We start from the raw sequence: 27,821 nt of genomic DNA, 5'->3' as shown, positions 1-27,821 counted from the left end.
AGTCGACTTATAGGCAACGTCATTCGACGGAAACCGCACTTGTTAGGGTTGTTAATGATCTCCTCTTTGTTATAGACAATGGTTCATGTTCTTTGCTGAATTTGCTTTTGATACTTTTGATCACAATCTTCTCCTCAAACGTCTTGAAATTACTTATGGCGTGTCTGGTGCAGCGCTTGATTGGTTTAGGTCATATTTGTTTAATCGTTAACAGATTCTTACGGTGGATGAAGATAGATCTGAGGAAATCATTCTTGATTGTGGGTTCCCCAGGGTTCAGTACTTGGACCCGTTCTTTTTGTTCTGTACGTTGGCCCTCTGTCTAAAATCATCAGAAGTTTCGGTCTGTCTTACCATCAATACGCTGATGATACGCAATTGTACTGCGTTTCCAATACGAGAAATTTACAAGAAGTATCAGCGAATAGTAAGAATTGTATCCAAAGTGTTAAGAAATGGATGAATGAGAACAGACTGAAATTGAATGATGATAAGACGGAGGTGCTGTATGTTGGGAATAGGAAGTTGAAAAGTGAAACAGATTTGAAGCTGGAGGATGCCTTCATTCAAATTGTTGACAAAGTGAAAAACCTTGGCACATTCTTAGACTCTGGACTGTCGATGGAGCATCAGGTTAATAATTTGGTTAGATCTATCTTTTTCCAACTAAAAAAAATTGCTTCCATTAGACGGTTCATATCTGATGATGTGACCAAACACCTGGTTGTGTCCCTCGTACTATCGAAATTGAATTATTGTAATGCTCTGTTGTTTGGCGTTTCGCAATATAATCTGAGACGTCTTCAGATTGTCCAAAACAGCGCTGCCAGACTAGTATTCATGAAGCGTAAGTCGATTCTGCCAGAGCTCTGCTTCATGACCTGCATTGGCTGTCTGTTGAGAAAAGGATTAAATTCAATGTTTGTGTTTTAGTGTATCGTTGTCTTGAAGGTACTGCAACTTCCTACCTTTCGGAACTAATTGAAAAATTATTCAAAACCCTGCCCCTTACGTTCGGCCAGTGATTCCACCAAACTGGTTGTCCCTCGAATATGGAAAAATGCTGGAATGAGATCCTTTTCTCATTTTGGACCCTCTGTTTTGAACGCCTTACCACAGAGCATTCGTGAAAAAGATTCTTTGTCTATTTTTAAACGTTCGCTTAAAACATAATATCTGTGTCGTCTTTAGTAGATGGTATGAGAAGCAAGATAGGTCTGTCTGGTTTGTGTTGCGTGTGTGTGTGTGTGTATGCTTGTGTGTGTGAGTGTGTGTGTGAATGAGTATGTTTCAGCCAAACTAATTTGTAATTTAAGCGCTTAGCTCGAGTCTGGTGTCTCGGAGTTATAGCGCTATTATTATTATTATTATTATTATTATTATTATTATTATTATTATTATTATTATTATTATTATTACCTCGCCGTTAACAGCGTTGTCTCTGTCGGATAAAAAATGTAAGATCGCCTAACAGGTTTCATGTTTTGTTCTACATGTTACGTATTGCTGTTTGTAGAGCGCTATCACCAGTTAACAGCCCACAGATAAGTTAGCATCACTCACAATTTTAACACAGCTGACTGAAAATTGCATCGTGTCGTCAGTGTGTTAAAATATTGTGAGAAATACTCACCAACTGGGCCTGACCTATTTGTGTGTTTGACATGTGCACTTAGGGTATCTCACGCCTTTTCATACAGGAAATCAAAGAGCGTGTAGGTAACGATTGTTATGTTACCAAGAGCTCTCACTTCCCGCTTTTGGTGAAGCCAAGCATCTTCCGTCTTCTACTCGTATTTTCTTCATTGTATCAGTAAGCCTAGCGCGCATGATACACGCGGAGCACACCCACCTCGCTGTCTCGCCTGGCACGCGACAATAGCATTGCGGTTAAGAGAAGTGAGAGCTCTTGGTAACTACGTTACCCTACACACTCTTTGAGGAAATATATAGTCAATGGGACGAAACGGGATAAATGGCAGGAAGTATTCTGATTGGTTAATGCTTCGTAATCGGTGAACCGTCAATAGGATTCAATAGTCGTAACGTCACTTCCTTCCTAATGACGTATGGTAACTTAGTAACACTTGCTCTAAACTTTCGGAACAATGGCGGACGCCCGTATGAAATATTTCTCTGGCGAGCATAAAAGCGTATCCAGAGGGGGAAAAAAACCATAAATTTGATCATGTTTTGACTTTTACACATTCTGATCACAAGACATATGAAATTTTTAGCCAGCTTGAAGAATAAAAAGTAATGATTTTCTTTGTTTAGAACCAAGATGGCTTCCGTTGCCGGCGGTGTGGCATCAAACTACTGAATCCAGTTGTGTTCACTGCTGACAACAGGGAGTGGGCCAAGTTCATGACAGGCCCGTTTTAACGTTGTTGTAATAGAGAATATTCTGCTTGGGCTTGAGAGTATTTCCATTACATCAATGAGCCCCAAACAAGTTGGATTATCAGACCTGACAAAATGTATACGTTGGTTTAAAGTAATGCACAAAAGAATAATATATAACAGCTGTTTTAAAAATAATAAAAAATAAAAATGAAATAAAAAGAAAGAAGAGAAAAAGAAAAAAAAACAACAAATCAACTAAGTACATAACGTTTCGGGTTCAAACCCCTTCTTCAGACAATGGCACAACCTAGTCAAAACGTTAATACATCACGTCTTCAAAACCAAGCGAGATGAATTAGTATAATATGCAAGTCAATTCCTGAAGGTCATTCGATACACAGTAGGCAAGGTCAAAGGATTTTCCTGACGAAAGTTTCCATCTGTTTCCGGGTCATCCTCATCTTATGGGGTTCATCGGCCTTCGTCTGATCTACGGCTCCCATCATTTCATAGAACGCCATGGCCTTCTTGTTTGACGGCTTCACTCTGAGATCTAATACCTGGCAGTCCATATCGATGGCTTTCTGAAGAAAAATGGAAGCAAAATAGTGTTCAAAGGCTGACAAATATTCTAGTTATATAGAATAAACTCACAAAAACTCGCGCATTCATAAAGCGCAACTAAAAGTGCTGAATGGGCGGCAGCGTGGCTCAGCGGCACGGTCTTTGCTTCGTACCCGAAAGGTACCGAGCTCTATCACCCGCCGCTGCTCTGTGTGGCCTTGAGTAAGTCACTTAGTCCTAGCTCAATTTTGCGGCGCTGCACTGCGGATCACACCTGGGTTATTCTATTTCTGTCTTCCATTGGAATAGACTCCAGAGACAAACTTCCTTTACGGGACGAATGAAGGGATTTAAGCCTCTCCTTACCGGCCAGTTTCAGAATTTCCCCCTAAACTTCATATCCACCCAACACAAAAAATAGATTTTTCTCACTCAAACAGAAGATTAACAAGTACATTCTATGCATAATATAGTTCAGCAAAATGAGTTCTACAATACAGTGTCAAGTTTTTATGGCTATAATAAACAAATGTTCTTCAAAGTTCATTAGAAACAAGAATAATCAGATGAGAAAATTGTTGGTTGCATCGTAACGAATGTGACGATTTTCCTGGAGTTGGTAAGGAGAGGGTTAATTTAATTTAATATCCACGTCCTACATTTGCTACAGCTTGATAAAGTCGCTTCCCCACCCCATTCCCCCTGTATTTCTCCCTCACAAACAAATCATCCATGTGTAGAATGGTACCCGTGAAAGAGCTGTAGGCTGGGAAATAGAAACTGTAGCCTGCCAACTGTTTTGTGTACACTCCTGGAATAAAACAACACAAAACAATGGACATTATTGTATTCTTCTTCTTCTTCTTCTTCTTCTTCTTCTTCTTCTTCTTCTTCTTCTTCTTCTTCTTCTTCTTCTTCTTCTTCTCCTCCTTCTTCTTCTTCTTCTTCTTCTTCTCCTTCTTCTTCTCTTCTTCTTCTTCTTCTTCTTCTTCTTCTTCTTCTTCTTCTTCTTCTTCTTCTTCTTCTTCTTCTTCTTCTTCTTCTTCTTCTTCTTCTTCTTCTTCTTCTTCTTTTTCTTCTTCTTCTTCTTCTTCTTCTTCTTTTTCTTCTTCTTCTTCTTCTTCCTCTTCGATCTTGAACCGTTACAACAGAGAAGATTATGTTGCAAATATATGGGTAAAAGTAAACTCTACCTTAGGCTTCATCAGAAGAAACGTATACGACAACAGGAGGGAAATAAAATCAAACTGCCACAAATCCATTGTTAGATCTACACTAGAATATAGTAGCTCTGTCTGGGACTCTCACCAGACATCAGAAATCCAAGAAATCGGACGAATACAAAACACAGCAGTGAAATTTATAAATCAAAACAACAAAGGTTAGAATCCTAGAGTTTTTTGCTATTTTTCAAAATTGGATAACATGTATTAAAAATGACCATGTGCATAGATAGTTTTATTCAACATGTAAAACTAAAACTTAGCTTTGATACTACACCTATAATTTGTCTCAGAAAAATGTAATAAATAGGCATGGGTATAGTAACCCTGGTAAACTACAGAGTCGAAAGTGTGACAAAGTAACAATTTTTGGTAAAGCCTAACCGGTCAAGTTAAATTACCCCTCAGTGATATCCAACCAAATAAGAGGAAGTCATCCAAGTTTATCGTTCCCCACTCAAAGAGTGGATGTCCACTTGTAGTCGTTCATACCAACGACATTGAGACAGTGGAATTGTCTCACGACATCTCCAATGAAAGAAAAATACGGTGGTCTGTGGAATCCTCAAGAAGAAGAAGAAGAAGAAGAAGAAGAGGAGGCGGAGGAGGAGGAGGAGGAGGAGGAGGAGGAGGAGGAGGAGGAGGAGGAGAATAAGAATAAGAATAAGAAGAAGAAGAAGAAGAAGAAGAAGAAGAAGAAGAAGAAGAAGAAGAAGAAGAAGAAGAAGAAGAAGAAGAAGAAGAAGAAGAAGAAGAAGACATACATACCGTTCTCAATACGTTCTGCCACAAGACAAAAGCATATTTTTCTGTCGCCAAATATGACCTGACGAAGACCTGAGGGAGATTTTTTAAAAACAAAAAAAATGCCAACAACAACAAAGAAAAAGAAAAAAAACAGTTACAACAAAAAAAAAAAGAAAAAAAAAACACAACAAAAAAAAACCCAACAAACATGAGCGTTTATTGGGGTATCTACTCTGTGACTCTTTTGCTGTCTCTGTTTTGTAAGCGTTTATTAGTCTGCACTCGTTTAATAAATACAAACAAATGAAAGAATCGAATATTTTCCCAATCCTCTCCCTAAATAGTAACGCGTAATGATATCATGTTTACAATAGTAATTTGTGACGTCCGATTATAAATCGTTAAATTTCCATTAAAATCAGATTCTTTAAAAAGAAGTATCATTTAAATATTTTTTAAGATGTCTTTTATTCAAAGATGACGAAATCGGAATCGATTGAGGGGAAGAATAAACGATTTCTTACACTCTTGTGTTTTGGAATTCGAACTTTGTTCCCAACGCGCACTCGTAAGCTCGTGCTGCTGTTGGGAACACGTCCGGAATTGGATTCAGTAGTCTGATGTCACGCCGCCGGGCAACGGCGGCCATCTTGGTTCTAAACAAAGAAAATTAAATCATTGCTTTTTATTCTTCATGCTGGCTAGAACTTTTCATATGCCTTGTGATCAGAATGTGTAAAAGTCAAAAAATTTATGGGTTTTTTCCATCTGGATACGCTTTTATGCTCGCCGGAGAAATATTTCATAAGGGCGTCCGCCATTGTTCCGATAGTTTAGAGCCAGTTACTAAGTTACCATGCGTCATTACGAGGGAAGTGACGTTATGACTGTTGAAGCGTATTCCAAATAGCAAGCGTGTAAAAATGGTATAGTGTAAGCATATTTGGCATTGCGTGTTATACGAGTATAGATATAGAAATAGTTACCATCCTCCGTGTTGTGAAAGTTTTCCCTTTCATCAAGATACTCCGTCAACTCCTGTAGGTGAAAAAAAAAACAGTTGAACAATGGGTAAGATTTTATATAGCGCAATATCCAAATTAGCGTGGTTGATTTGATATGAATTGAATTTAAAGCAAAAAAAAAATGTGCAGCTTGAATAAAGTTTATGTTTCATTGACAAAAGGAAAACCCTAAACGTCCACTCCATCTGTCTTCATGGATAAAATTGAAGTTTCTATTTCATGCTATTATAGTATATATACATATTATGGATTTTATTCCAATCATAATATTATTGCCACGGTAAAGCGCATAGAGCACGATTATGCGCTATAAAAATACTATTGATTATTATTATTATTTTATTATTATTATTATTATTATTATTATTATTATTATTATTATTATTATTATTATTATTATTATTATTATTATTATTATTATTATTATTATTATTATTATTATTATTATAGCTTCTGAATAGTCTTCAACAGTCATAACGTCACTTCCTTCCTAATGACGCATGGTAACTTAGTAACACTGGATCTAAACTATCGGAACAATGGCGGACGCCGTATGAAATATTTCTCCGGCGAGCTTAAAAGCGTATCCAGAGGAAAAAAACCCCATCAGTTTGATCATGTTTTGACTTTTACACATTTTGATTACAAGGCATATGAAAAGGGAATGAAACGTTCTAGCCAGTATGAAGAATAAAAAGTAATGATTTTCTTTGTTTAGAACCAAGATGGCCGCCGTTGCCGGGCGCGTGACATCAGACTACTGAATCCAATTGCCAGCCATGACGTCGTCTTGAAAGATGATGTTGAAAATAGTTGTGGTGGTTGGGGGGGGGGGGGGGTTGGGGACATTGAGGGGTGAGGAAATGTCAATACAAAGAAGTGTACCAAAATGAAGAAAGACATTTAAGAGCTTTGGAAAGAAACAAAATGTCAAACATTAAATGTATTAATGTTTTACTTTTTTCTGTTTTTGGCTGAAGAAGGGTTTTGAGGCCGAAACGTTCCGTTATCAATGTTTGTATCAATGTTTTACTTGTTTCTGTTATTGGGTGAAAGAGAAAGTTTTTTAGCCCGAAACGTTCCGTGTTTGGAATAATTTTGTTCTTTTTCAAAGCTGTTCAATAGATAGTTCGAAGATGACGTCACTCGAGCCTTTGTTATTGTTTTTTGCCATCCGCGTTTATGAGTAATGCTCACTGAACTGTATTAATCTGACTATAAATGTTCATGGATACACATAGTTTTGTGTGTTGGTCCGTTATACTTCCGGATGGCAATGTTATGAGCTTCTTAGCCAAGCGAATACTATCTATACGATTGTATTAACGACATTTCCAGTTGACAGCCTCAAGCAGCTTTGTATCACTTTAATGTGTCAAAAAAAAAAAAAAAAAAAAAAAAACAACAAAAAAACCACTTGAGCTTTAATATGGGGCAATATCCACTAAACGGGCTCAAAGCGCTTTACAATGGGTCCTTAGCTGACAGTAATATAACATGTAGTACCATACATGATACCTTTTTTTGTTGTTGCGATATTACATTTTTTTCCGAACAGAGGCAACGCTGTCAACGGCAAGGTACTCATATTACGTCCGAGTGCGATGAGAGAACGTGAGTAAAGTCTTTTCCAGGGATTCAACTATGCGCCGCAATGGACTCGAACCCAGGACCTTCGGATCCGAAAGCGAGTGTCATACGACTAGACCAAATAGCCGTACGTGGTAATGAAATTGTCATGATTGACAAAGACCTGAATGACGTCATCTTCGAACTATCTATAGATAGTTCGAAGATGACGTCGCTCATGTGTTTGTTATTGTTTTTTACCATCCGCGTTTATGAGTAATGCTCAGTGAACTGTATTAACCTGACTATAACCGTTCATGGATACACACAGTTTTGTGTGTTGGTCCGTTATACTTCCGGATGGCAATATTATGAGCTTCTTAGCCAAGCGCATACTATTTATACACTCAACGGCACAGACAACCATCTCCCTCCACTCCGCAAACCGCCCTTTCGTGTGTGAGATGGGGAGGCAGGAGGCGCATGACAATCACCAACGCCATTATACGGGGTAAATTTCAAAATTTACTACACCATAATGATCGCAATGACAATGATCTATGATAAAGGCATGACCCCTCTTCTCTAATGGGTTATTGTTTGATATGAATGTGACTACGAAAGATGCCCATGTGTGTGTGTGTGTGTGTGTGTGTGTGTGTGTGTGTGTGAGTGAGTTTGTGTGTGTGTGTGTGTGTGTGTGTGTGATTCGAACTTAGCAAGTCCGATTTTTTTGTCTTCTTTTGTCTCTCTCTTGTCACCACTCCTTTCTATCGCATTGTTCTCATTTAAAATAATACAATAATAGTAAAATTTCGTTTGGTGTTTTAACTAGACAAATAATATGAGTTTTACACACCTATATTATATCTTCCTTCCAAACCAACAGTTATAACGTCTGTATTTTTAAAAAAACCCAATAGAATATTTGGGGTCCCCGATAGCTCAGTTGATAGAGCACTCTTTATACGCAAAGGCCAGAGATCGATCCCGGGTGCAGTCGAGCTTTTTTTCTTTCTGAACTCCCTGTCTACTCATCAGTGAATGGGTAGCTGGGTTTGTTAGATCTGGCGAAAAGTACTTTGGGATAGACTAGCGTCCTATCCAAAGGTAGAAATATTTTTAAAAAAATCAAAATCAAAAAATAATTTGAGCTTTTATAAAGAACAATATCCACTAAATGTGCTCAAAGCGCTTTACAATGGGTCCCAGACGAATAGCAACACGTAACATGTAGAATGAGACATCACGCCTGTTAGGCGATGTTACATTTTTTCCGACAGAGACAACACTGTTGACGACCAGGTACTCATTTTACACCTGAGTACGGTGATTGGATGTGAGTAAAGAGTCTTTCAAGGACTCAACTAGGCGCCGAGCGAGGCTCGAACCCAGGACATTCCGATCCGAAAGCGAGTGTCATACCACTAGACCACATAGCCGCTGCTATAATCAACATAAGTGCCCGCTCCACTCACTTTTCTGGATTAGAGAATAATACCAGTACAAAACTGAGTCCATAACAATTTGAGTTATCAGACCTTCAAATAAGTGCACGTCGCCCCAATATAAAACCTTACATATATTACACTATATCTCAATGTTTTACACTCGAGAATAAAACCAAAGTATGTAGTACCCGTATGATGCAATTGGTCACAATAAACAGAAGCATCGTATTCATCACCAAATTACCACACTCGACTCAGGTTGTGAAGAGGCACCCATATATTATTATCTTGCAAGAAATTTCCTGCACAAATGCAAGTCCAAATTAAATACAGAAAAACACGATTATTTTTCTCTTTCTCCAAATAAGACACATCCGGTTACTGGTCACTCTTACTGTCGCTTGACTTTACCCAAAGTTCCATCGTACAATACATAGGTAGGTAGTTATAAATAATGAGAGTAAATACCTCAGTCCTGTTGTATAAACGGTTGTAGTCTGTACTGATGGGATGTAAAAACTGTTGCCCAGGCATGCATATAGCTACTATTATCATTATCATCATCTCCCACATGATAAAACAAAACAAAAACAGAAACAAGTAATAAACAAAACAAAACAAGACAAGAAAAAAAAAGGAACAGAACACAGAATCTAAACTAACCCCCCCCCCCCCCCCCAAAAAAAAAAAAAAAACCAACAAAAAAAAAAACAAAACAAAAACAAGCAACAACAATCCGAAGTTGACGTCACTCAGGTCTTTGTTATTGTTTTTTGCCATCCGCGTTTATGAGTAGTTCCCACAAAACTGTATTAATCTGCCTATAAACTTTCATGGTTGCACACTGTTTTGTGTGTTGGTCCGTTATACTTCCAGATGGCAATGTTATGAGCTTCTTAGCAGCGCATACTATATATATATATAATGCATGAATTAAATAAATATCATGAGTTTCATATCACAGACCAAACTCCAATTCAAAAACCGATGGACAACTGATACCCATACTCTGAAAAATTAATAACTCATTTTCAAAATTTTGTCCAGAAAACTCGTCCTTCAAATATTATTATATCGATCGATTGAAATGACCGCCACCCATCCTGTCAAAAATCCCGTGTCTCAAATTGCTCTTTTCCCAACTGGTGATCAAGACACGATACGGACAAATCAAGATAATGCTCATCGTATTCCTGCTGCTATGTGGTAAGGCACTCGCTTTCGGATCGGAAGGTCCTGGGTTCGAGCCTTGGAAAAGGCTCTTTACTCACATTATTTCCCCGTACTCGGGGTTGAAAAATGAGTACCTGACCTTTTACAGTGTTGTCTCTGTCCGAAAAAAATTGTAATATCGCCTAAAAGGTGTCATGTCCCGTCCTACATGTTACTCGTTGCTGTTGATCAATGGACCCCATGTAAAGCGCTTTGATGGCGTATAGTGGAAATTGCGCTATATGAGCTCAATTACAAATTTTGATTCATTGCATCCAAATAAGTCAATGTCATCACCCATATCACAATCATCCTTATCATCATCATAATCACCATCATCATCATCATTATTATTATCATTATCTGTATCATAATCATCATCATCATCATCATCATCATTATTATTATCATTATCATTATCATTATTATTATTATTATTATTATATATATTATTATTATTATTATTATTATTATATTATTATAACCATCATTCTATCAGTATTATTATCCTCATTATTACCACTATTTTAATTACTTTTTTTCGCGTATTACAAGAGCTGTAACCTAACAATAATTGCCTACTTGGACAATAAAGATTATTATTATTATTATTATCATCATCATTATTATTATTATTATTATTATTATTATTATATTATTATTTATTATTATTATTATTATTATTATTATTATTTTTATTATTATTATTATTATTATTATTATTATTATTATTATTATTATTATATTATTATTATTATTATTATTATTATTATTATTATTATTATTATTATTATTATTATTATAACCACCATTCTATCAGTATTATTATCCTCATTATTACCACTATTTTAATTACTTTTTTTCGCCTATTACAAGAGCTGTAACCTAACAATAATTGCCTACTTGAACAATAAAGATTATTATTATTATCACTATTATTATTATTATTATTATTATTATTATTATTATTATTATTATTATTATTATATTATTATTATTATTATTATTATTATTATTATTATTATTATTATTATTATTATTATTTTTATTATTATTATTATTATTATTATTATTATTATTATTATTATTATTATTATTATTATTATTATTATTATTATTATTATTATTATTATTATTATTATTATTATTATTATTATATTATTATTATTATTATTATTATTATTATTATTATTATTATTATTATTATTATTTATTATTATTATTATTAATTATTATTATTATTATTATTATTATTATTATTATTATTATTATTGCAGGGCTGACAACTACTACGAAATATTCATAGAAATACGAAATATGTTGTCTCCAACTTCAGAAATTTGTGAGCATCTCTAAGTCTTTAAAACTTCTTGAAAATGAAAGCTGATGCCAGACTACAAAATTGAAAGAATTTTGAAGTGTTATTTAATCATCGTCAGGTGAAAGTGTTGATTATTAAAGTTAACTGTAGAGACTACAATTGTCAACTAAAAATTACAATTTTATAAATTTTCAAGTTGGCAGGTCTGGTATTCGGCTCATCAAAATACAAACGTTATCAACTGTATCGAAGCCAAGGTCATTGCTCTTTCCGACACGCCTGTTTGCTGATCAAAATCATGTTGTGTAGTAAAATGATCATACCCTAGTGATAATATCAACATCCGGGCAAATTATTTTTTAAAAACAACACACACACACACCAACACACACACACACCAACACACACACACACACACACACACAATCTTGAGCGTTTATATAGCACAATATCTACTAAATATCCAAGAAATATAATATGAGAACTGAGTTGTTCCATAAGGTTTATTTATTTTTATGTTGCTTAGATTTTGTTTCTGTATTCATGCTTATTATGTAGTGTCGTGATTTAAAAAAAAAAATATTTATTTTTCTATTATGTAAAGCGCCGCAGAATACCATTGACGTGGATGGTTAGGCGCTATAGATAGTTCGAAGATGACGTCACTCAGGTCTTTGTTATTGTTTTTTGCCATCCGCGTTTATGAGTAATGCTCACTGGACTGTATTAACCTGACTATAAATGTTCATGGATACACACGGTTTTGTGTGTTGGTCCGTTATATTTCCGGATGGCAATGTTGTGAGCTTCTTAGCCAAGCGCATACTATCTATATAATTTCATTATTTATCATTATACATTTATAAAATATGCTCCTCGAGGTTTTATAAGGGGTCCCTGACAATAAATAGTAACACGTAACATGTAAAACGAGACATGACTCCTGTTACTGTTAGCCGTAATTACAATTTATTCTTTCCCATAGGAGCAACGTCGCTAGCGGCCAGGTACTCATTTTATACACGAGTGCGGTAAGAGAATGAATGTGAGTAAAAAACCCTTTTCCAATGACTCAACTATGCGCCGAGCAAGCAAGGCTCGATCCCAGGATCCTCCAATCCGAAAGCGAGTGTCATACCACGTGACCACATAGCCACACAACATATCATGATAACGGTATGATCCATATCAAAACTGTCACGTGACACAAAGCTGCCAGAAGCTGTGGCCTGTAAAAAAATATTTAAGAATTGAGCTATATATAGCGCAATATCAACTAAATGTACTCAAAGCGCTTTACAAGGAGTCCCTGGTCAACAGCAACATTTAACGTTTAGGACGGGACATGACGCCTGTTAGGCGATATTACAATTTTCGGACAAAGACAACGCTGTTAACGGCCAGGTACTCATTTTACACCTGAGTGCGGTCAGAGAATGTGAGTAAAGAGCCTTTTCCAATGGACTCAACTATGCGCCGAGCGCGAGGCTCGAACCCAGGACCTTCCGATCCGAAAGCGGGTGTCATACCACGTGACCACATGGAGCCTGTAAAAAATAATAAACAAAAATGAATATAACAACTTCGAAAAAAAAAATACCAAACACAGAACGTTTCAGACTCAAAACCCTTCTTCAGCCTACAACCAAAAAAACCCCAATGAAAACATTAATACATGACTAAAAAAAAACACAGATCGACGACACAAAAATATTTGACACGTCCTCTCTTCAGGCAGAACAAATGTGTTACGTATTTATGAAGGTTTTCATTGTTTTTTTTTGTTTTTTTTTTGTGTGTTTATTTTTAGTTGACAGAAGAAGAGTTTTGAGTCCGATAGGTTCCGTGTTTTGGTATTTAAATATATATTTTTTAAAGCTTTTAAATTCGTTTTTGTTGAATACTTTTTCATCATCATCATCATCATCATCATCATCATCATCATCATCATCATCATCATCATCATCGTTGTTGTCTTCATCATCATCATCGTTGTCATCGTCATCATAATCATCATCATCATCACCACCACCACCACCATCACCATGATAATAAAAATAAATAAAATAAAATAAATATGAACACATTTTACTGGACTAACGTAATAATAAATTTATACAGCCCTCAGAATTCACAAAGTGCTCCGAAAAGACAAAAGGTAACAAAACACAAATATTATTGTTATTCAAAAGCCTGTATGAAAAGGAAGGTTTTCGAAATTTTCCCGAAACTACTAAGCTCGGGGGCGTCTTTGATTTCTTTGTCTAATTTGTTCCATACTTTTGGGGCCCCGACAAAGAAAGATTTTCAGCAAACTATAGTTTACATATGGGAACATTCACTCACTCAACCCTAAAACCGACTAGATCCATTGATTATCCGGGTTACTTTTACCCCATGTATATTTATTACATTTTTTGAGACAAATTATAGGCATAGTATTAAAGTTAACGTTTTTCGTTTATACATCTTAGTGATAGTTGCATAAAACTATCTATGTACATGCTCATTTTTCATACATTTTTTCCAATTTGAAAAGTAGCCAAAATCTCCAGGATAGAGTGAGTTAATCAGTCGTTCATTTGGGGATCGGAGTGGTCTCGCAGGTGTATAAGTTCAAAGCGCATTTCCAAGGATTTCCCATGCTCAATGAACTTCATAATAATATTTAATTTAATTTATTCCCCCATCAAGCCATTTCAACCATACATCCATTTCATACAGTACCAATTGCCTGTTTGGAGTCTTTTTGTACCAAAACGTTTTACAATGTCTGTTTGTTTGTTTTTTGTTTGTTTGTTTGTTTTGAACGGCGCTTTCAACACATTGAACAATTCGAATGTAAACGCTTCGTCCACACAGAATTTGTCTCAACGTATAAACAGAATGTAGTGTGTGCTCCATGTTGGATAGAGTCTGAATGACACGAAAGCCTTCGGTAGCGAGAGGAGCGTAATGGTTTGCTGTTTGACTCTTCATTCGAAGTTCCTGGGTTCAAACCCCAACGAGAACTTTTTAAAAATACTAATTTTTGTCCTTGTATCTATTCTATCTTTATTTTATTTCCTTTATTTTTAATGCTTATTTATTTATTTATAATAATAATAATAATAATATAATAATAATAATAATAATAATAATAATAATAATAATAATAATAATAATAATAATAATAATAATAATAATAATATAATAATAAATAATAATAATAATAATAATAATAATAATAATAATAATAATAATAATAATAATAATAATAATAATAATAATAATAATAATAAATGGAATTTATTTAGCGCTTTACCCTGTTGTCACATGCTCTAAGCGCTTTACAGTGATATAAAACAAAACATATTACAGTGAGACAAGCTTGATGGAAAAGTAATAACAAAAATTGACTTTCTGTTACTGTCTGGGTGGTATGGAGGATTTAAGATTGCCAATATAAGATCCGGCGCCGCTTCAAGATGATGAAATAAAGGGACATCAACAATAAAAACATTAACCTAGGAAATAATAACACGGTTATTTCCCTTTGATCATAGTTGGCAGGACTTACACAATCCATCAAGCAGTCAGAACTCAGAATTATCATTAGATACTATTATTATTATTATTATTATTATTATTATTATTATTATTATTATTATTATTATTATTATTATTATTATTATTTTATTATTATTATTATTATTATTATTATTATTATATATTATTATATTATTATTATTATTATTATTATTATTATTATTATTATTATTATTAATTATTATTATTATTATTATTATTATTATTATTATTATTATTATTATTATTATTATTATTATTATTATTTATTATTATTATTATTATTATTTTATTATTATTATTTTATTATTTATTATTATTATTATTAATTATTATATTATTATTATATTATTATTATTATTATTATATTTTATTATTATTATTATATTGTTATTATTAATTTCAACATTCCTGTTTTTCGTTAGAGGTTTAGAGTTTAAAGGAATGAACATATTATGGTTACACGTATGCCATATCATTGATAGGGCTTTAAACCGGACCCAGTGTTCCTTACATACATAATAAGTAACAATAAAGGTTAAGCCTCTAATGAAAAATAGGAATGTTCAAATAAATACAACTTGAGGGATCAATGCGACAAATATTGACTTTCTGTTACTATGGGGAGGGGGGAGGGGGGGCTAATGGCGGATTTAAAGGTCATGATTGCCAATATCTATTTAAGATCCGGCGCCACTTCAAGATGATGAAATAAAGGGACATCAGCAATAAAAACATTAATCTAGGAAATAATAACACGGTTATTTCCCTTTGACCATAGTTCGTAGGACTTTTGTACAAAGAATTATTCATCGCGATTTTACTATGAAACGATTTATACGAAACCAATTATAACGACTTAAGTCAACGGGAGAAACTACACTACTTACTTTACGCCTTCATTCGTTTCAACTATCATTCCTCATTCCCGGCACATAATGGCAGTTAGCAGAAGTGTAGATTTGGAAAAGTTATACAGCAGAACTATAGATGTCAATGATAATACAGAGCTAACACTGTATCAGTCAGAAATAGGGGATGTAGGCTGTGTGGTTTGGGATGCTGCCCTTGTGTTAAGTAAATATTTACAGACCCAGGACTTCGACAAAGGGGAAAAATTGAAAGGAAAAACCGTCCTAGAACTTGGAGCTGGAACGGGCGTTGTTGGCCTGGTCGCAGCTGCTCTTGGGTACCTCTTGAATTATGATTTATGTTCATAAGGACATGTTTGACCTATCGGTACTACCGTAAACTCGGGGACCCAAATAATTTTGGGGGTTTGGAAGGGGAGAAACTTAAAAAAAAAAATTAAAAGTTTTCCCCCTCCCAAACCCCCCCAAATTTTTTTTTTAAAGTTTCCCCCCTCCCAAAAAACCCCAAAATTATTTGGGTCCCGGAGTTTTCGGTAGTACCTGACCTATCTGTTGACATTTCTATACCCTCTGCATCCTCATTTTTTACTTTTCTTTTGCTTTTTCATTTTATAAATGAAGAAGAAACGTTGTGATTGTGATTATTCCAAGGAATTTACCCAATGGAAACCGTACGGTGCTCTTATTGGCTAACCAACCAGCGTCCTCGATGAGAAAAATATCCGCCATTTTGATGTTGGCTGGGAATCGCGTTACTATAGGAAACAAGCGCTGATCGGCCGTTCATGAAAACAAGTTGCTGCTCGCTCGTTTAACTCAAAATTATTTAAAACGATCTCTCTAAAATGATACAGTATAAATGTGACTTCTTAAGGTTTTCTTCACGGTCAAAACCACACAACATTCTATTAATGATTACGTCCGAGGCAAAAAGGAATATTGACAGGTCGACCGAGAGTTGAACTCGTGAGACGACAAACATCAATGCGAAGTGTAGCGAGAGTCAAGCTATTGTTTGTCTTGTCCTATTCTATATAGAGAAAAGGATAAATAGTATAGCCTCGTGTGTGAGTGGTTTCGTGTCATAGTCTTGTTTTTAAATTGTTTCTGTTGTTTATGTGTGTAGTGATGACTCTCTCACACTCAATTTCAATGCCGAAAGAGGAATTCCCGCACACAAGAAAGGGGAATTGGGGTGGTATTTGGCATACATATTGTATAGTATCTAGTTCTAAATAGATAACTGATTAGAATTATATTATGATATATAAACACAATGCCAAATACAATTCCGAAGTTTCCTTATTTCAAATGAAGTAAAGCTCCAAAACCTAATGGTAGTGATTGTAGTACTGAGTGTTAGTGAGGTGATGTGGTGTTGGTGGTGGTTGTAGTTGTAGTAGAAATAGTGATGATGATGTGGTGGTGGTGATGATTGTAGTTGTAGTAGTAGTGGTAGTGATGATGATGTGGTGGTGGTTGTAGTAGTAGTGGTAATGGTAATGATATGGTGGTGGTGGTGGTTGTAGTAGTAGTGGTCGTGATGATGATGTGGTGGTGGTGTTTGTAGTAGTAGTGGTAATGATGCGGCTATGTGGTCTAGTAGTATGACACTCGCTTCCGGATCGGAAGGTCCTGGGTTCGAGCCTCGCGATCGGCGCATAGTTGAGTCCTTGGAAAAGGCTCTTTACTCACATTATCTCACCGTACTCAGGTGTAAAAGGAGTACCTGGCCGTTAACAGAGTTGTCTTTGTCCGAAAAATTGTAACATCGCCTAACAGGCGTCATGTCCCGTCCTACATGTTAAATGTTGACCAGGGACCCCTTGTAAAGCGCTTTGAGCACATTTAGTAGATATTGCACTATATAAAGCTCAATTAAAAAAAAAAATATTTCAATGATGATGATATGGTGGTGGTGGTTGCAGTAGTAGTAGTGGTAGTGATGATAATATGGTGGTGGTTGTAGTTGTAGTAGTAGTGATAGTGATGATGATGTGGTGGTGGTTGTAATAGTAGTGGTAGTGATGATGATGTGGTTGTGGTGGTTGTAGTAGTAGTTGTAATGGAGATGATATGGTGGTAGTGGTGGTTGCAGTAGTAGTGGTAGTGATGACGATGTGGTTGTGGTGGTTGTAGTAGTAGTGGTAATGGTAATGATATGGTAGTGGTGGTTGTAGTAGTAGTGGTAATGGTAATGATATGGTGGTGGTTGTAGTAGTAGTGGTCGTGATGACGATGTGGTTGTGGTGGTTGTAGTAGTAGTGGTAGTGATGCTATTGTGGTGGTGGTTGTAGTAGTTGAGGTAGTGATGTGGTGGTGGTTGTAGTAGTAGTGTGTGTGGTGGTTGTGGTAGTAGTGGTAATGATGATGATATGGTGGTGGTGGTTGCAGTAGTAGTGGTAGTGAAGACGATGTGGTTGTGGTGATTGTAGTAGTGGTAGTGATGATGATGTGCTGGTGGTGGTGTAGTAGTAGTGGTAGTGATAATGATGTGGGGCTGGTGGTTGTAGTAGTAGTGTTAGTGATGATATTGTGGTGGTGGTTGTAGTAGTAGATGATGTGGTGGTTGGAAAACACATTACAGGTTATTATAATACATGATTACACACATTCTCTAACTTCATTTTTTGACAGCTTCGTTGTGCCATAAATATATGCAACAGTTCTGAAACATTTTATTGTGGATTTTGATATTGTTTGTTGTTTTTCTTGTGTCGTTATGTTGACATAGATACCGAATGAATGGTAATTACTACATTCTCAGCCAACAACAAAATGGCGCTGAATGCTTTCATTGGTGGACACTTTTTAGGCTTCGTACGTATTCTCATTCGTTTAATTCTATGGATTATTCTCATACATGTCTGAGAATAAGAAAATTGATTATTGGCGGACACTGTCCACGATTGACGGTTATACACAGACACTTTTTTGAAACTCCGCTCTTTTAAACATTTATCGGATAAATTATCCACATTCCAGAATATGGAAAGTTTCGGAATGTAACAGAGAAATAAGTAAAGTGGCTGCCAATAATAAATGTTCTTATTCTGAGACATGTCTAAGAATAATCACAGCGTTAAAAAAAGCATGTCTTGTTTCAGTCAATTATTGTCCTCTTTCCAAATGCCGAAATGAATAGCTTTTTCATTTTTTCTAAATTGACAGATTTTAAAACATTTTTCTTTGTTTTAATTGTTTCCGGAAAGATGCGCACATTTCATAAATTGAGTTTTGTATGCATTGGTGTAGACTACATCTTTCTGATCATATATCACTTTAAATTTTCTTTCTATGTCTATTATTAGAACCCAAGTTTTTAATTTATTTCTGAATAACATTTGTTGCTATGGGATACACTGTATCTTCGATTTTGGCTCATATCTCGAATCAAAGCTTGCCGCATCTTCCCGGGTTTTCTCAGCCAGCCTCACATTTTCAATCAGTTTCTGGACTACTAGTCTATTCAGATTAGTACAAATATATTCATAACTGATCATAAAACAGTGTCATGATAAATGTCATGACAAAGTCAAGTCAGCAGCAAATCCAACTGGATGTTATGTGGTCAAGTCATAGAGATCTCACACCTTGAGTCAGAGTCAGTGTTATAATATCTCTGCTCTTGAACGTTACAATTTTATAATTGTTATCATACAGTCGTCTATTTTAACACCTTTTTTTATAAGACAGCAGCTACTTGGATTTCATCAACTGTAAAATGCCGTGGGATTTACTGAATAAAGTGCTCCACCAGGTTGTTAGATGTAGAAAAAATAAAATTTTAAAGTTGAGCTTTTATATATCCACTAAACATGCTCAAAGCGCTTTACAGGGGTCCTTGGTCATGTAATATGCATTGTGTGTGTTATTTCCTATTCTAATATTATATATTGCATGGTTGCTTGTTGGGCACCTTTGGTAAGTTTACATCCCATTTCAAATGTTTGTCTATTCCAATTTTTTACGTGTTTTTGGATGTTTTACACTTTTAAAAGCATTTATTTTATCGCAATTTTGTTTTAATTGTTGTGGTTTTGTTTGTTTAGTCTTGAATTTTAAAACAATTTTCATGTCGGTCAATATTTCCAGGGCCCACTCTGTAATCACAGACCTTCCTCAGTTTGTACCCCTGATGCAGCATAATATTTCTGCCAATGCCAAAGTTCTGTCAGGAACCTGCCAAGCCACGACCTTGACATGGGGCAATGACCTTGAGATTCAGTCTGTTGTAAAACAAGTTGCTTGCAGTGAAATGATTGACTATGTCCTAGTTGCAGATTGTGTCTATTATGAAGAGGTCAGTTTCTAAGGAAAGGGAAAGAACTTTATTACAGGCCTGTACATTTGCCGGCATTTCCGATAATTTCGCTCTGCCGGAAAAAAATAAAATAAAAAAATTTCATTTGTTTCACAGCCTATTGAATTGGTATAATTCTAAGAAAATATTCCAGGAAATGGGGATCTTTGCTCATGTTATATTGAAGCAGCTTTGGCTTCATGGGGACGTTGTCCTCCTGACCCCCTACCAGGGCTCTGCCCTGGACACAGACCCAAACGTCTCGCGGATTTTCAGGCAATTTTTTCAGGGGGCAGATGTAGGCCCGTTATTGCCAAAATAGTTTTCTCTTAAAATGGAATTGAAATGTATGCCATAGTCTGCTTGTCATAACCAGAAAATTTCCAGTTTCCTGATTATTTTTTATGTTGTGCCAGGCATAGAAATCTCCACACACATATAAGTATGTTGAAAACACACTTAACGACACATATATACACTCACACACATACACACACTTAACGACACAAATACACACACAACACAGATATTTTTTTTCATGAAGTGAGGTGATATGTGCCAGAAGACAATAGAGAATAAAAAATATATACACACATATAAGAAATATACACACATATTATTGGTTGCCATATATACATGTAAGTTGAATGTAATGTTAATTGTTAGGATGACCAACCCTGGCATACACATCCAACATTATTGCAAGGAATGACATTTATTTAAGTCAATTCTACAGATATTTTTGATCCTCTTTGTCACAGAAAAAAAATTCCTTTGTGATTTAGGTCTTGCCGCCATATTTTAGCAAAAACTCCTAAATGGCCTCTCTTTGATTTTTCTCTTGTTTTTTATTTTTTTCACAGTCAATAGAACCTCTAGTTGAAACCATCAAATCTGTCAGCTGCCCAAGGACGATCATTTTTTGTTGTTATGAAGACAGAGACTTGGGAAATAAAACAGTCATGCAAAACACATTTTTCAAGGTGATTTTTAAAAATCTAATTTTCTATGGGCTCAATGTGATTCAGCGAGCTTAAACTTTTTCCTTTTCTTTGAACTATGTAGCATATGGCAGAAAGGATTCTTTAGCCAATTGGATCTTACAAAATGTTGAATCTACATCTTCGGATTCACTGCTTGAAAAACAGTGACCTGAAAATATTCTGCTTTATTGTAGGAGGAAATGAGAACCATTGTCGCATCAATTTGTCACCTAATAGGATTCAATAGTCTGATGTCACATCCGTCCAGCAACCAGCAACTTGGTTCTAAACAAAGAAAATTGGTACTTTTTATATGTGATCAGAATGTATAAAAAAAAGTCAAAACACAATCAGATTTATAATTATTTCCCCTCTGGATACACTGTTTTGCTTGTCGGAGAAGTATTTCATAAGGGCAGTGATGGAGCTAATGGCATCCGCCATTGTTCCGATAGTTTAGAACCAGTTGCTATGCATCATTATGAGGGAAGTGACCTGTTGAACCCTATTGAATGCTTGTGGAAATACAAAATGGATCCTAGCAATCAAGTCTAGATTCAGTTACGTACCTGGCAATTTTTCATCCCTAACAACTAATTCAGATTGATATCATCAAACATTTGATTTTAGTTTCCAACTTGTAAACAATTCCTGTACTGGGGGTTACACCTGATGGAATGATAAAGCAACTTCGTTATATCACTTTAGCTTTATCGAGAAACAATGAAAATAAGATTGAATCAATAAATGCATGTTTAAAATTTTAAAAAACCCACAAAAAATGATTACACACAGGTGTGAAATTTATAACTCTTAAAATACAGTAGAACATGAAAGTAACGTACTCGGAAATAGCGAGAACTCGGAAATAGCGAGTAAAATCTAAATCCCCATTTTTTTCCCTTATTTGAGTCAATAAAATTAGCATGAAAGTAGCGAGTATGAAAAAGAGGTCAACTCGGAAATAACGAGCATTTCCTGCCCCAGCCTAGGACTGCGAACGAAGTAAAGCAAAACAAGAGACAATGGCAATTTAAATATTTTTAGCCTAGCCTCTTTTCTTTTCTTATTTTTCGTTACGAGTAATATTACATAGTAGCCTAGTCTGTAGTAGTACATAATAGGCGAAACAAATTTGGGTGGGGGTTGGGTTTGTGTGCGTGTGTGTGTATTGGGGGTGGGGGTCAATTATTCACCTAATGTGGTACCACGCGACGCGCGAGGTAAGCACATGTCAACATGCCTCACTTCGCAGCATCGGTCAGCGAGTAGCATCGTTAACGAACGACACGATCAGCGAGAGAGGGGAGTGTGGAACCATTATTTCAATGGGTCAGTGATTGAGTGATGCGCTTGCTTACCTCATCAAACATGCCGAGTGCATACAAACACTCGCACGCACACACACACACACACACACACACACACACTTCTATGTTCTTGTTTTTTTTTCTAGTCATGATTTTACTTGAAAATAGAAACAAAAAAAAAAAAAAACAAGCATTCTGCCACTTCTGTGAAGAAATTGAAATAGGGGCGACGGCTTTTACTCGAATTACACACTGAGGGGAATAACCAGCAATATTATAACCTTTCATGGCAACTCGGGAATAGCGAGAACTCGGAAATAGCGAGTAATCAGGAGTGGACCCGTCGAACTCGCTATTTCCGAGTTCTACTGTACACAATTGTTTTGTTTTTATTTTGTTGTTGTTTTTTATTTTATTTTTTTTTTTTTTCTCCATGAACATTTGTCATGCCTATGAGGACATCTTTTTTTGGTGACTGGAACGAATGCAAAATACTTTAAGACCAGTTTACTGTGAGACAGGCTGAGTTTTTGAGTATTAAATGCTTTGTGTGACATTCATCATAGCATGTACATTGGGAACTTGTGAGGCCAAGACTATTGACCTGGGCCATTGTGAGGCCAAGACTATTGACCTGGGCCATTGTGAGGCCAAGACTATTGACCTGGGCCATTGTGAGGCCAAGACTATTGACCTGGGCCATTGTGAGGCCAAGACTATTGACCTGGGCCACATTTCTGTCACTGTTTTGTCGAGATCTTTGGATTTCAGGTCAATACACAATATAAAGAAATGATGTAGTTAGGGAGGTTGCCACATTCTATGCTCACTATACTATAATCAAATGGCACAATTCACAACTAGCAAAACATAATACTTTAAATAATAACAAAAACAAAACTTGTCCACAGATCTTTAAGGTGTATGCAGGGATGGCTGCCCCGAAATTCGAATTTTAGAGACGTTTTTGGGACTGAAACTCACATTTTCATAGAAATGCTCAAACTCAAAGTAGACAGATACATGTTTTCAATTAAAAATAAAAACAAAACATAATCCAAAACAAAAAACAAAACTGAAATATAAACCCACGTGTCCACTCATCCACATTAAAAGAAGAAACTTTACAATTGGATAATCTCCCTTGGGATACGTTTTTATTAACCTTTAACCACATTATAAGTCTACGTTTAAATCTTGTCTGCTCTCCCGATCAATAATAAAGTGTTGATTTTTTGCAGATGGCCCAAAACTTCTTTGATGTTTCAGAGATTCCTCAATCTTCTCAAGACGTTCAGTACAGAAGTCCTGACATTCACATCATGAAAATGATGCCCAAACAAGAACCAGCATCCTGACAAGAACTTCGTCCTCTTCCATCAAGTCTTGACGCAGCTCTTGTCATTTCAAAACTATAATAGATACGAAATTGACAAAGGTATCAAAACAAAGCTTAGCTTATGTTCTTTCAAATTTCTGCATAGTCACCGTTCCCATCCTGGCAGAGCCGCCAACACACACAAGTTATTGCCTCGCGTCCAAGAGGAATTAACCCTGCAAACTTCGACATCATCAAATCATCTTTGCATTCACCTCGTCATCTCTGCCAAAATTTGCCCCCTTGAGGTATGACTTAAGCCTTAAGAAAAGGAAAAAGTCACTTGGAGCTAAATCAGAACTGGGGAAGTGTCTACGACTTCATGAATATTTCCTCTTTCAATGTGTTCATGCGTTTATGTGATCATTCTCTGTATCCAATGAGACACATCTTTCTGTATCCCAGGATTTCTCTAACAATATATCTATGAAATTCCAAGCTTTTGTGAAATGTCTGATTGTTTTATTTGGTGATTAGCTTGATTAAGTTTGAATTTTTCTTTGTTCATTTGCTGCGGTTGATGCACTTTGTGGACAGGCACTGTGAACCTTTTCATTAACTCTTTAGTTGTTACATACGCTGGAAGGCGTAGGTCTGAGCTGCCATATTGGCTACCATAGTCACATGACCCACTTCCCATATTTGATTGCGGTAGCATGATCCACAAAATGATCCACTACCATCCATATGAATTTCATGAATGTGAGACTGGTAGTAATATTTTTATTGCATTTTTACTAACATTACCCATTTTAAACTGATTTTTGCAAGAAATGCTTAGCAACTGGGAAAAATGTGTGCCAGATTTGCTAGCAACTGAAGAGTTAATGTTGGTGGAGACAGCATCAGTTCCAGTAAAGAAATTAACCAACCTTTGAACTTTTTAAAATCCAAACTCACGAGTCACCAGAAACACGTTTCAGCCATTTATGAATGTTTACAGGCGCACTAATAGTAGTAGTAATAGTAGTAATAGTAGTAGTAGTAGCAGTAGCAGCAGCAGCAGCAGCAGCAGTAGTAGTAGTAGTAGTAGTAGTAGTAGCAGTAGCAGTAGTAGTAGTAGCAGCAGCAGCAGTCTCTCTTTGTAGTAAGGATCTCAGTCATGGCATGCTGTTTTATGCATCAGTTTTGGGTGTGATTGCTTCGACCAACATGTTTGTGTACTGGTTCTTTCAAATGAGGTAAATTAAAATCAAGAAATAGCAGCTAAACTAAATTGATGTATAGTTTATGGCTATCGTTATGCCAATAAAGAAAAATGATTATTGGCAGACAGGCAGTCACCTGTTTAAGAGAAAGAGATTTTAAAATTTGACCAAAAAAAAAACAAAAAAACAACAACCTTTCCTTTTTCTGTTTTTGTTTTTTTTGTTTATGAGTGAGTTTATTTGTTTTCTCATTGTTTGTTTGGCCTTGTTCCGTTTCTGAGCATGTGCATGTGATGAGCTTGGACCAATCAGAATTCTCTTATTTGTAAGATTGTTAGGGAAAAACCTAGACTTGTTTATAGTTTTAAAGTTCATTATTGGTTGAACCATGTAACTGTTGATTCAGCCATGCATTCTCTGAGATAGATAAAGACACGCACTTTGCTGTGATAACATTCATGCACATACACAGACAGTTTTTTTGAAATTCCACTCTTTTAAACATTTATCCACAATCCAGAATATGGAAAGTTTCGAAATGCACATAGAAATAAGTAAAGTTAATAAACAAATGTCAATAAAAACATAAAATTAACTAACAATAAATCAGTCGATGGATAGTTGGTTACTATATATACATAATATGTGTCACAATTCCTGTTTTTTGTCATGGCCGAATGGTTAAGTCATCTGCCTTAGAAGGTTTGTTGGAATTGATCTGTGAGTTCAAATCCTGGTTCAGCCACTTTTTTTTTCTTTGATCTCCTTTTTACAGAGCATTGCGAGTGGTCAGATAGAAAAAAAAGAAATTTCTTAGCACATCCAACCATTCTGTGACACCAGGAGACCAGGGTTCCAATTGGTCGAGTTGAACATCCTGGTCGACGCCAGCTTTCACATGTTCTTGCCAATGAATGAGTACAGGGATGGGTGGTGTTCGACAGGTGTGGCGTTGTCCTCAACGATGAGTCTCATGGGGGGGGGGGGTTTGGTGCTAGCATGTGTTGAATGGGCTACTTCGATAGTACTCCAAGAGCCATTGTTCTAGTTTCTCTCGGTTTTCCTTTATGGCTGAGAAGGGGAGGGATGCGGGCAGGGGCTGTAGAGTTTGATGTGGAGGGCAATTACAGCCGTCTTCCTGCAGTGACCACAATGATGTGTTTGGAAACCTGCTCTTTTGTCTGCAGCCCGCCCCTGAAGACGTCTTCTCTCTGTCTGTCTGTATGTACTGCTCACTGCATCCATTGCTCCAGGTGCTATTGGGTTGTGGGAATTGGGATTATGCGTCCGGCAGAATGTTTTCCGCTTCAATAAAGCGGATGGTCTCATCAAGGGACATCTCTTGAATGGACTGGCCAAGGATGTCGAGGCGTATATCATCGTCTGCAAGGCCGATGATGAGGGTGTCCCTGACCATTTGATCACTGTATGATGGGTGCTCTCCGCACTCGCACAAGATGTTGAATTGACACACACTCGCTTCACCTTTCAGGCGTGCAGAGAAGGTCCTTGCAGGTTCATCCCTGTCCTGTCGCATTTGTTGAAGTTGTAGTCTAGCCACCATGACGTTCTCTTGGCGGACAGCGAGGGATTTTATGTGGTCAAGGAGAGTGGACTCGTCATATGATGTGAGGTCCTTGCGGAGGGTCTTGTCGCAGCATTCCAGTAGTTGAAAAATGATGTCGTCACCAGTGAGGTGTGTGGCCCGCTTATAGTCTGCCCAGCGCTGGGCAAAGTATGTCCATTCTTTGCTTGCCCCGGATGCAGATATGACTGGGCGTTTCACCTTCTCCGCTTTGATTTATCCACAATAGCTGTGGGCGTAGGGAAATGAGTGGTGGATGGGTGGGTGATCCTCTCGTGCATGTCCAGGAGTTTCAGTAGGACTTGGGATGGTGTAGTTGAAATGCCTGAGCCTTTTAACTTTTTTTTGGCCTTGAGCACCATATGACGATCCAATCGCCTTACAAATTTGACAATTCTTGGCCTGGGTCGATTTGATTTCATTCTGCCAGTACGATGTTAAATGTCAATTCCAGTGATGTCAATTTGGGTTTCTAGTCTATTGAATAAGTCCAGAACGTGTAAAAGGCAGTCATTGTTGGTTTCGTGTGTTTTCTCTTGGATTCCAAAAATGCGGAGGGAATTTCTCCTCGAATAGGTTTCTAATTCGTTGTTTCGTTTTCCCGTCATTTCAACTTGTTTTTTTAGATTAATGTTAATCATTTTGATTTCCTTTATTTCGTCTTTATGAAGTTTTAATGCATGTTTTAATTTCATGTTTTCTTGTCTCAGTTAGATTATCAGTTCTTTGGGGTCTTTCATTTCGTTTTTTATGGTATTTTGTAATGTTTGAAGGTCTTGGTTGTCGAGTTCTTTAGAAGGGGCAGATTGGGGGGAAGGGAGGTTTTCGAAGTTATCTGAGTTTCTTTTTTTGCATCCCTTCGGCATCTTGCCAAAATTGGGATGACGTAATTTGTAGTTATTATGACATTGAAAAAAACGCAACCGTTAGATATGCAATGAAAATCAATCAATACACTTGTATGGACGAATTTAAAGTTGAAACGAATATAATATAAATTACTATGGAACACAAATACGAAAATGAATATATTAAATAAACATTCATCTCTTGATCCTCATCTTTGCACCTTAAAAAACATCAAATTCCACAACAAAACAGTACTGCAAAGAACACGTCCGCCATCTTGATTTATTATTATTATTAATCATGTTTTCAATTTTAATGGTATTTTTTTCAACACTGGAGTTGTTGTTTTTTGATAATGGAGTTGTTTT

At 36.1% G+C, this 27,821-nt stretch overlaps 1 protein-coding gene and 1 long non-coding RNA gene across 2 annotated transcripts; one reads left to right on the top strand and one right to left on the bottom strand.

The window, feature by feature from the left end:
• Positions 1–2,292: 2,292 nt before the first annotated feature.
• Positions 2,293–5,884, bottom strand: LOC144957236 (uncharacterized). Its single transcript, XR_013642102.1, has 3 exons — positions 5,867–5,884; positions 4,902–4,970; positions 2,293–2,930 (listed from the first exon to the last, which is right to left on the bottom strand). It is a non-coding gene; the product is annotated as an uncharacterized LOC144957236 (long non-coding RNA).
• Positions 5,885–15,958: 10,074 nt separating this feature from the next.
• LOC144956237 (protein N-lysine methyltransferase METTL21D-like) lies at positions 15,959–25,847 on the top strand. Its single transcript, XM_078886652.1, has 4 exons — positions 15,959–16,214; positions 19,993–20,200; positions 21,064–21,183; positions 23,735–25,847. The coding sequence occupies exons 1-4, from the start codon at positions 15,964–15,966 to the stop codon at positions 23,849–23,851; spliced, it is 696 nt and encodes a 231-aa protein (XP_078742778.1). The 5' UTR covers positions 15,959–15,963; the 3' UTR covers positions 23,852–25,847.
• Positions 25,848–27,821: the final 1,974 nt, after the last annotated feature.

The sequence above is a fragment of the Berghia stephanieae genome, chromosome 11 (assembly GCF_034508935.2).
Source record: "Berghia stephanieae isolate SIO BIC M18660-M18661 chromosome 11, UCSD_Bste_1.3, whole genome shotgun sequence".
In the NCBI taxonomy this organism is placed as follows: Eukaryota; Metazoa; Mollusca; class Gastropoda; order Nudibranchia; family Aeolidiidae; genus Berghia; species Berghia stephanieae.
Note: the sequence above shows the minus strand (reverse complement) of the source record. Positions and strands in the feature narration are given on the sequence as shown.

Bases quoted from the DNA above. Each gene is read 5' to 3' on its own strand.
- LOC144956237 (XM_078886652.1), top strand. From the start codon at position 15,964: ATGGCAGTTAGCAGAAGTGTAGATTTGGAAAAGTTATACAGCAGAACT. The intron at 16,215-19,992 runs GTACCTCTTGAA...CAATATTTCCAG, and splicing joins CTGGTCGCAGCTGCTCTTGG to GGCCCACTCTGTAATCACAG. The intron at 20,201-21,063 runs GTCAGTTTCTAA...TTTTTTTCACAG, and splicing joins ATTGTGTCTATTATGAAGAG to TCAATAGAACCTCTAGTTGA.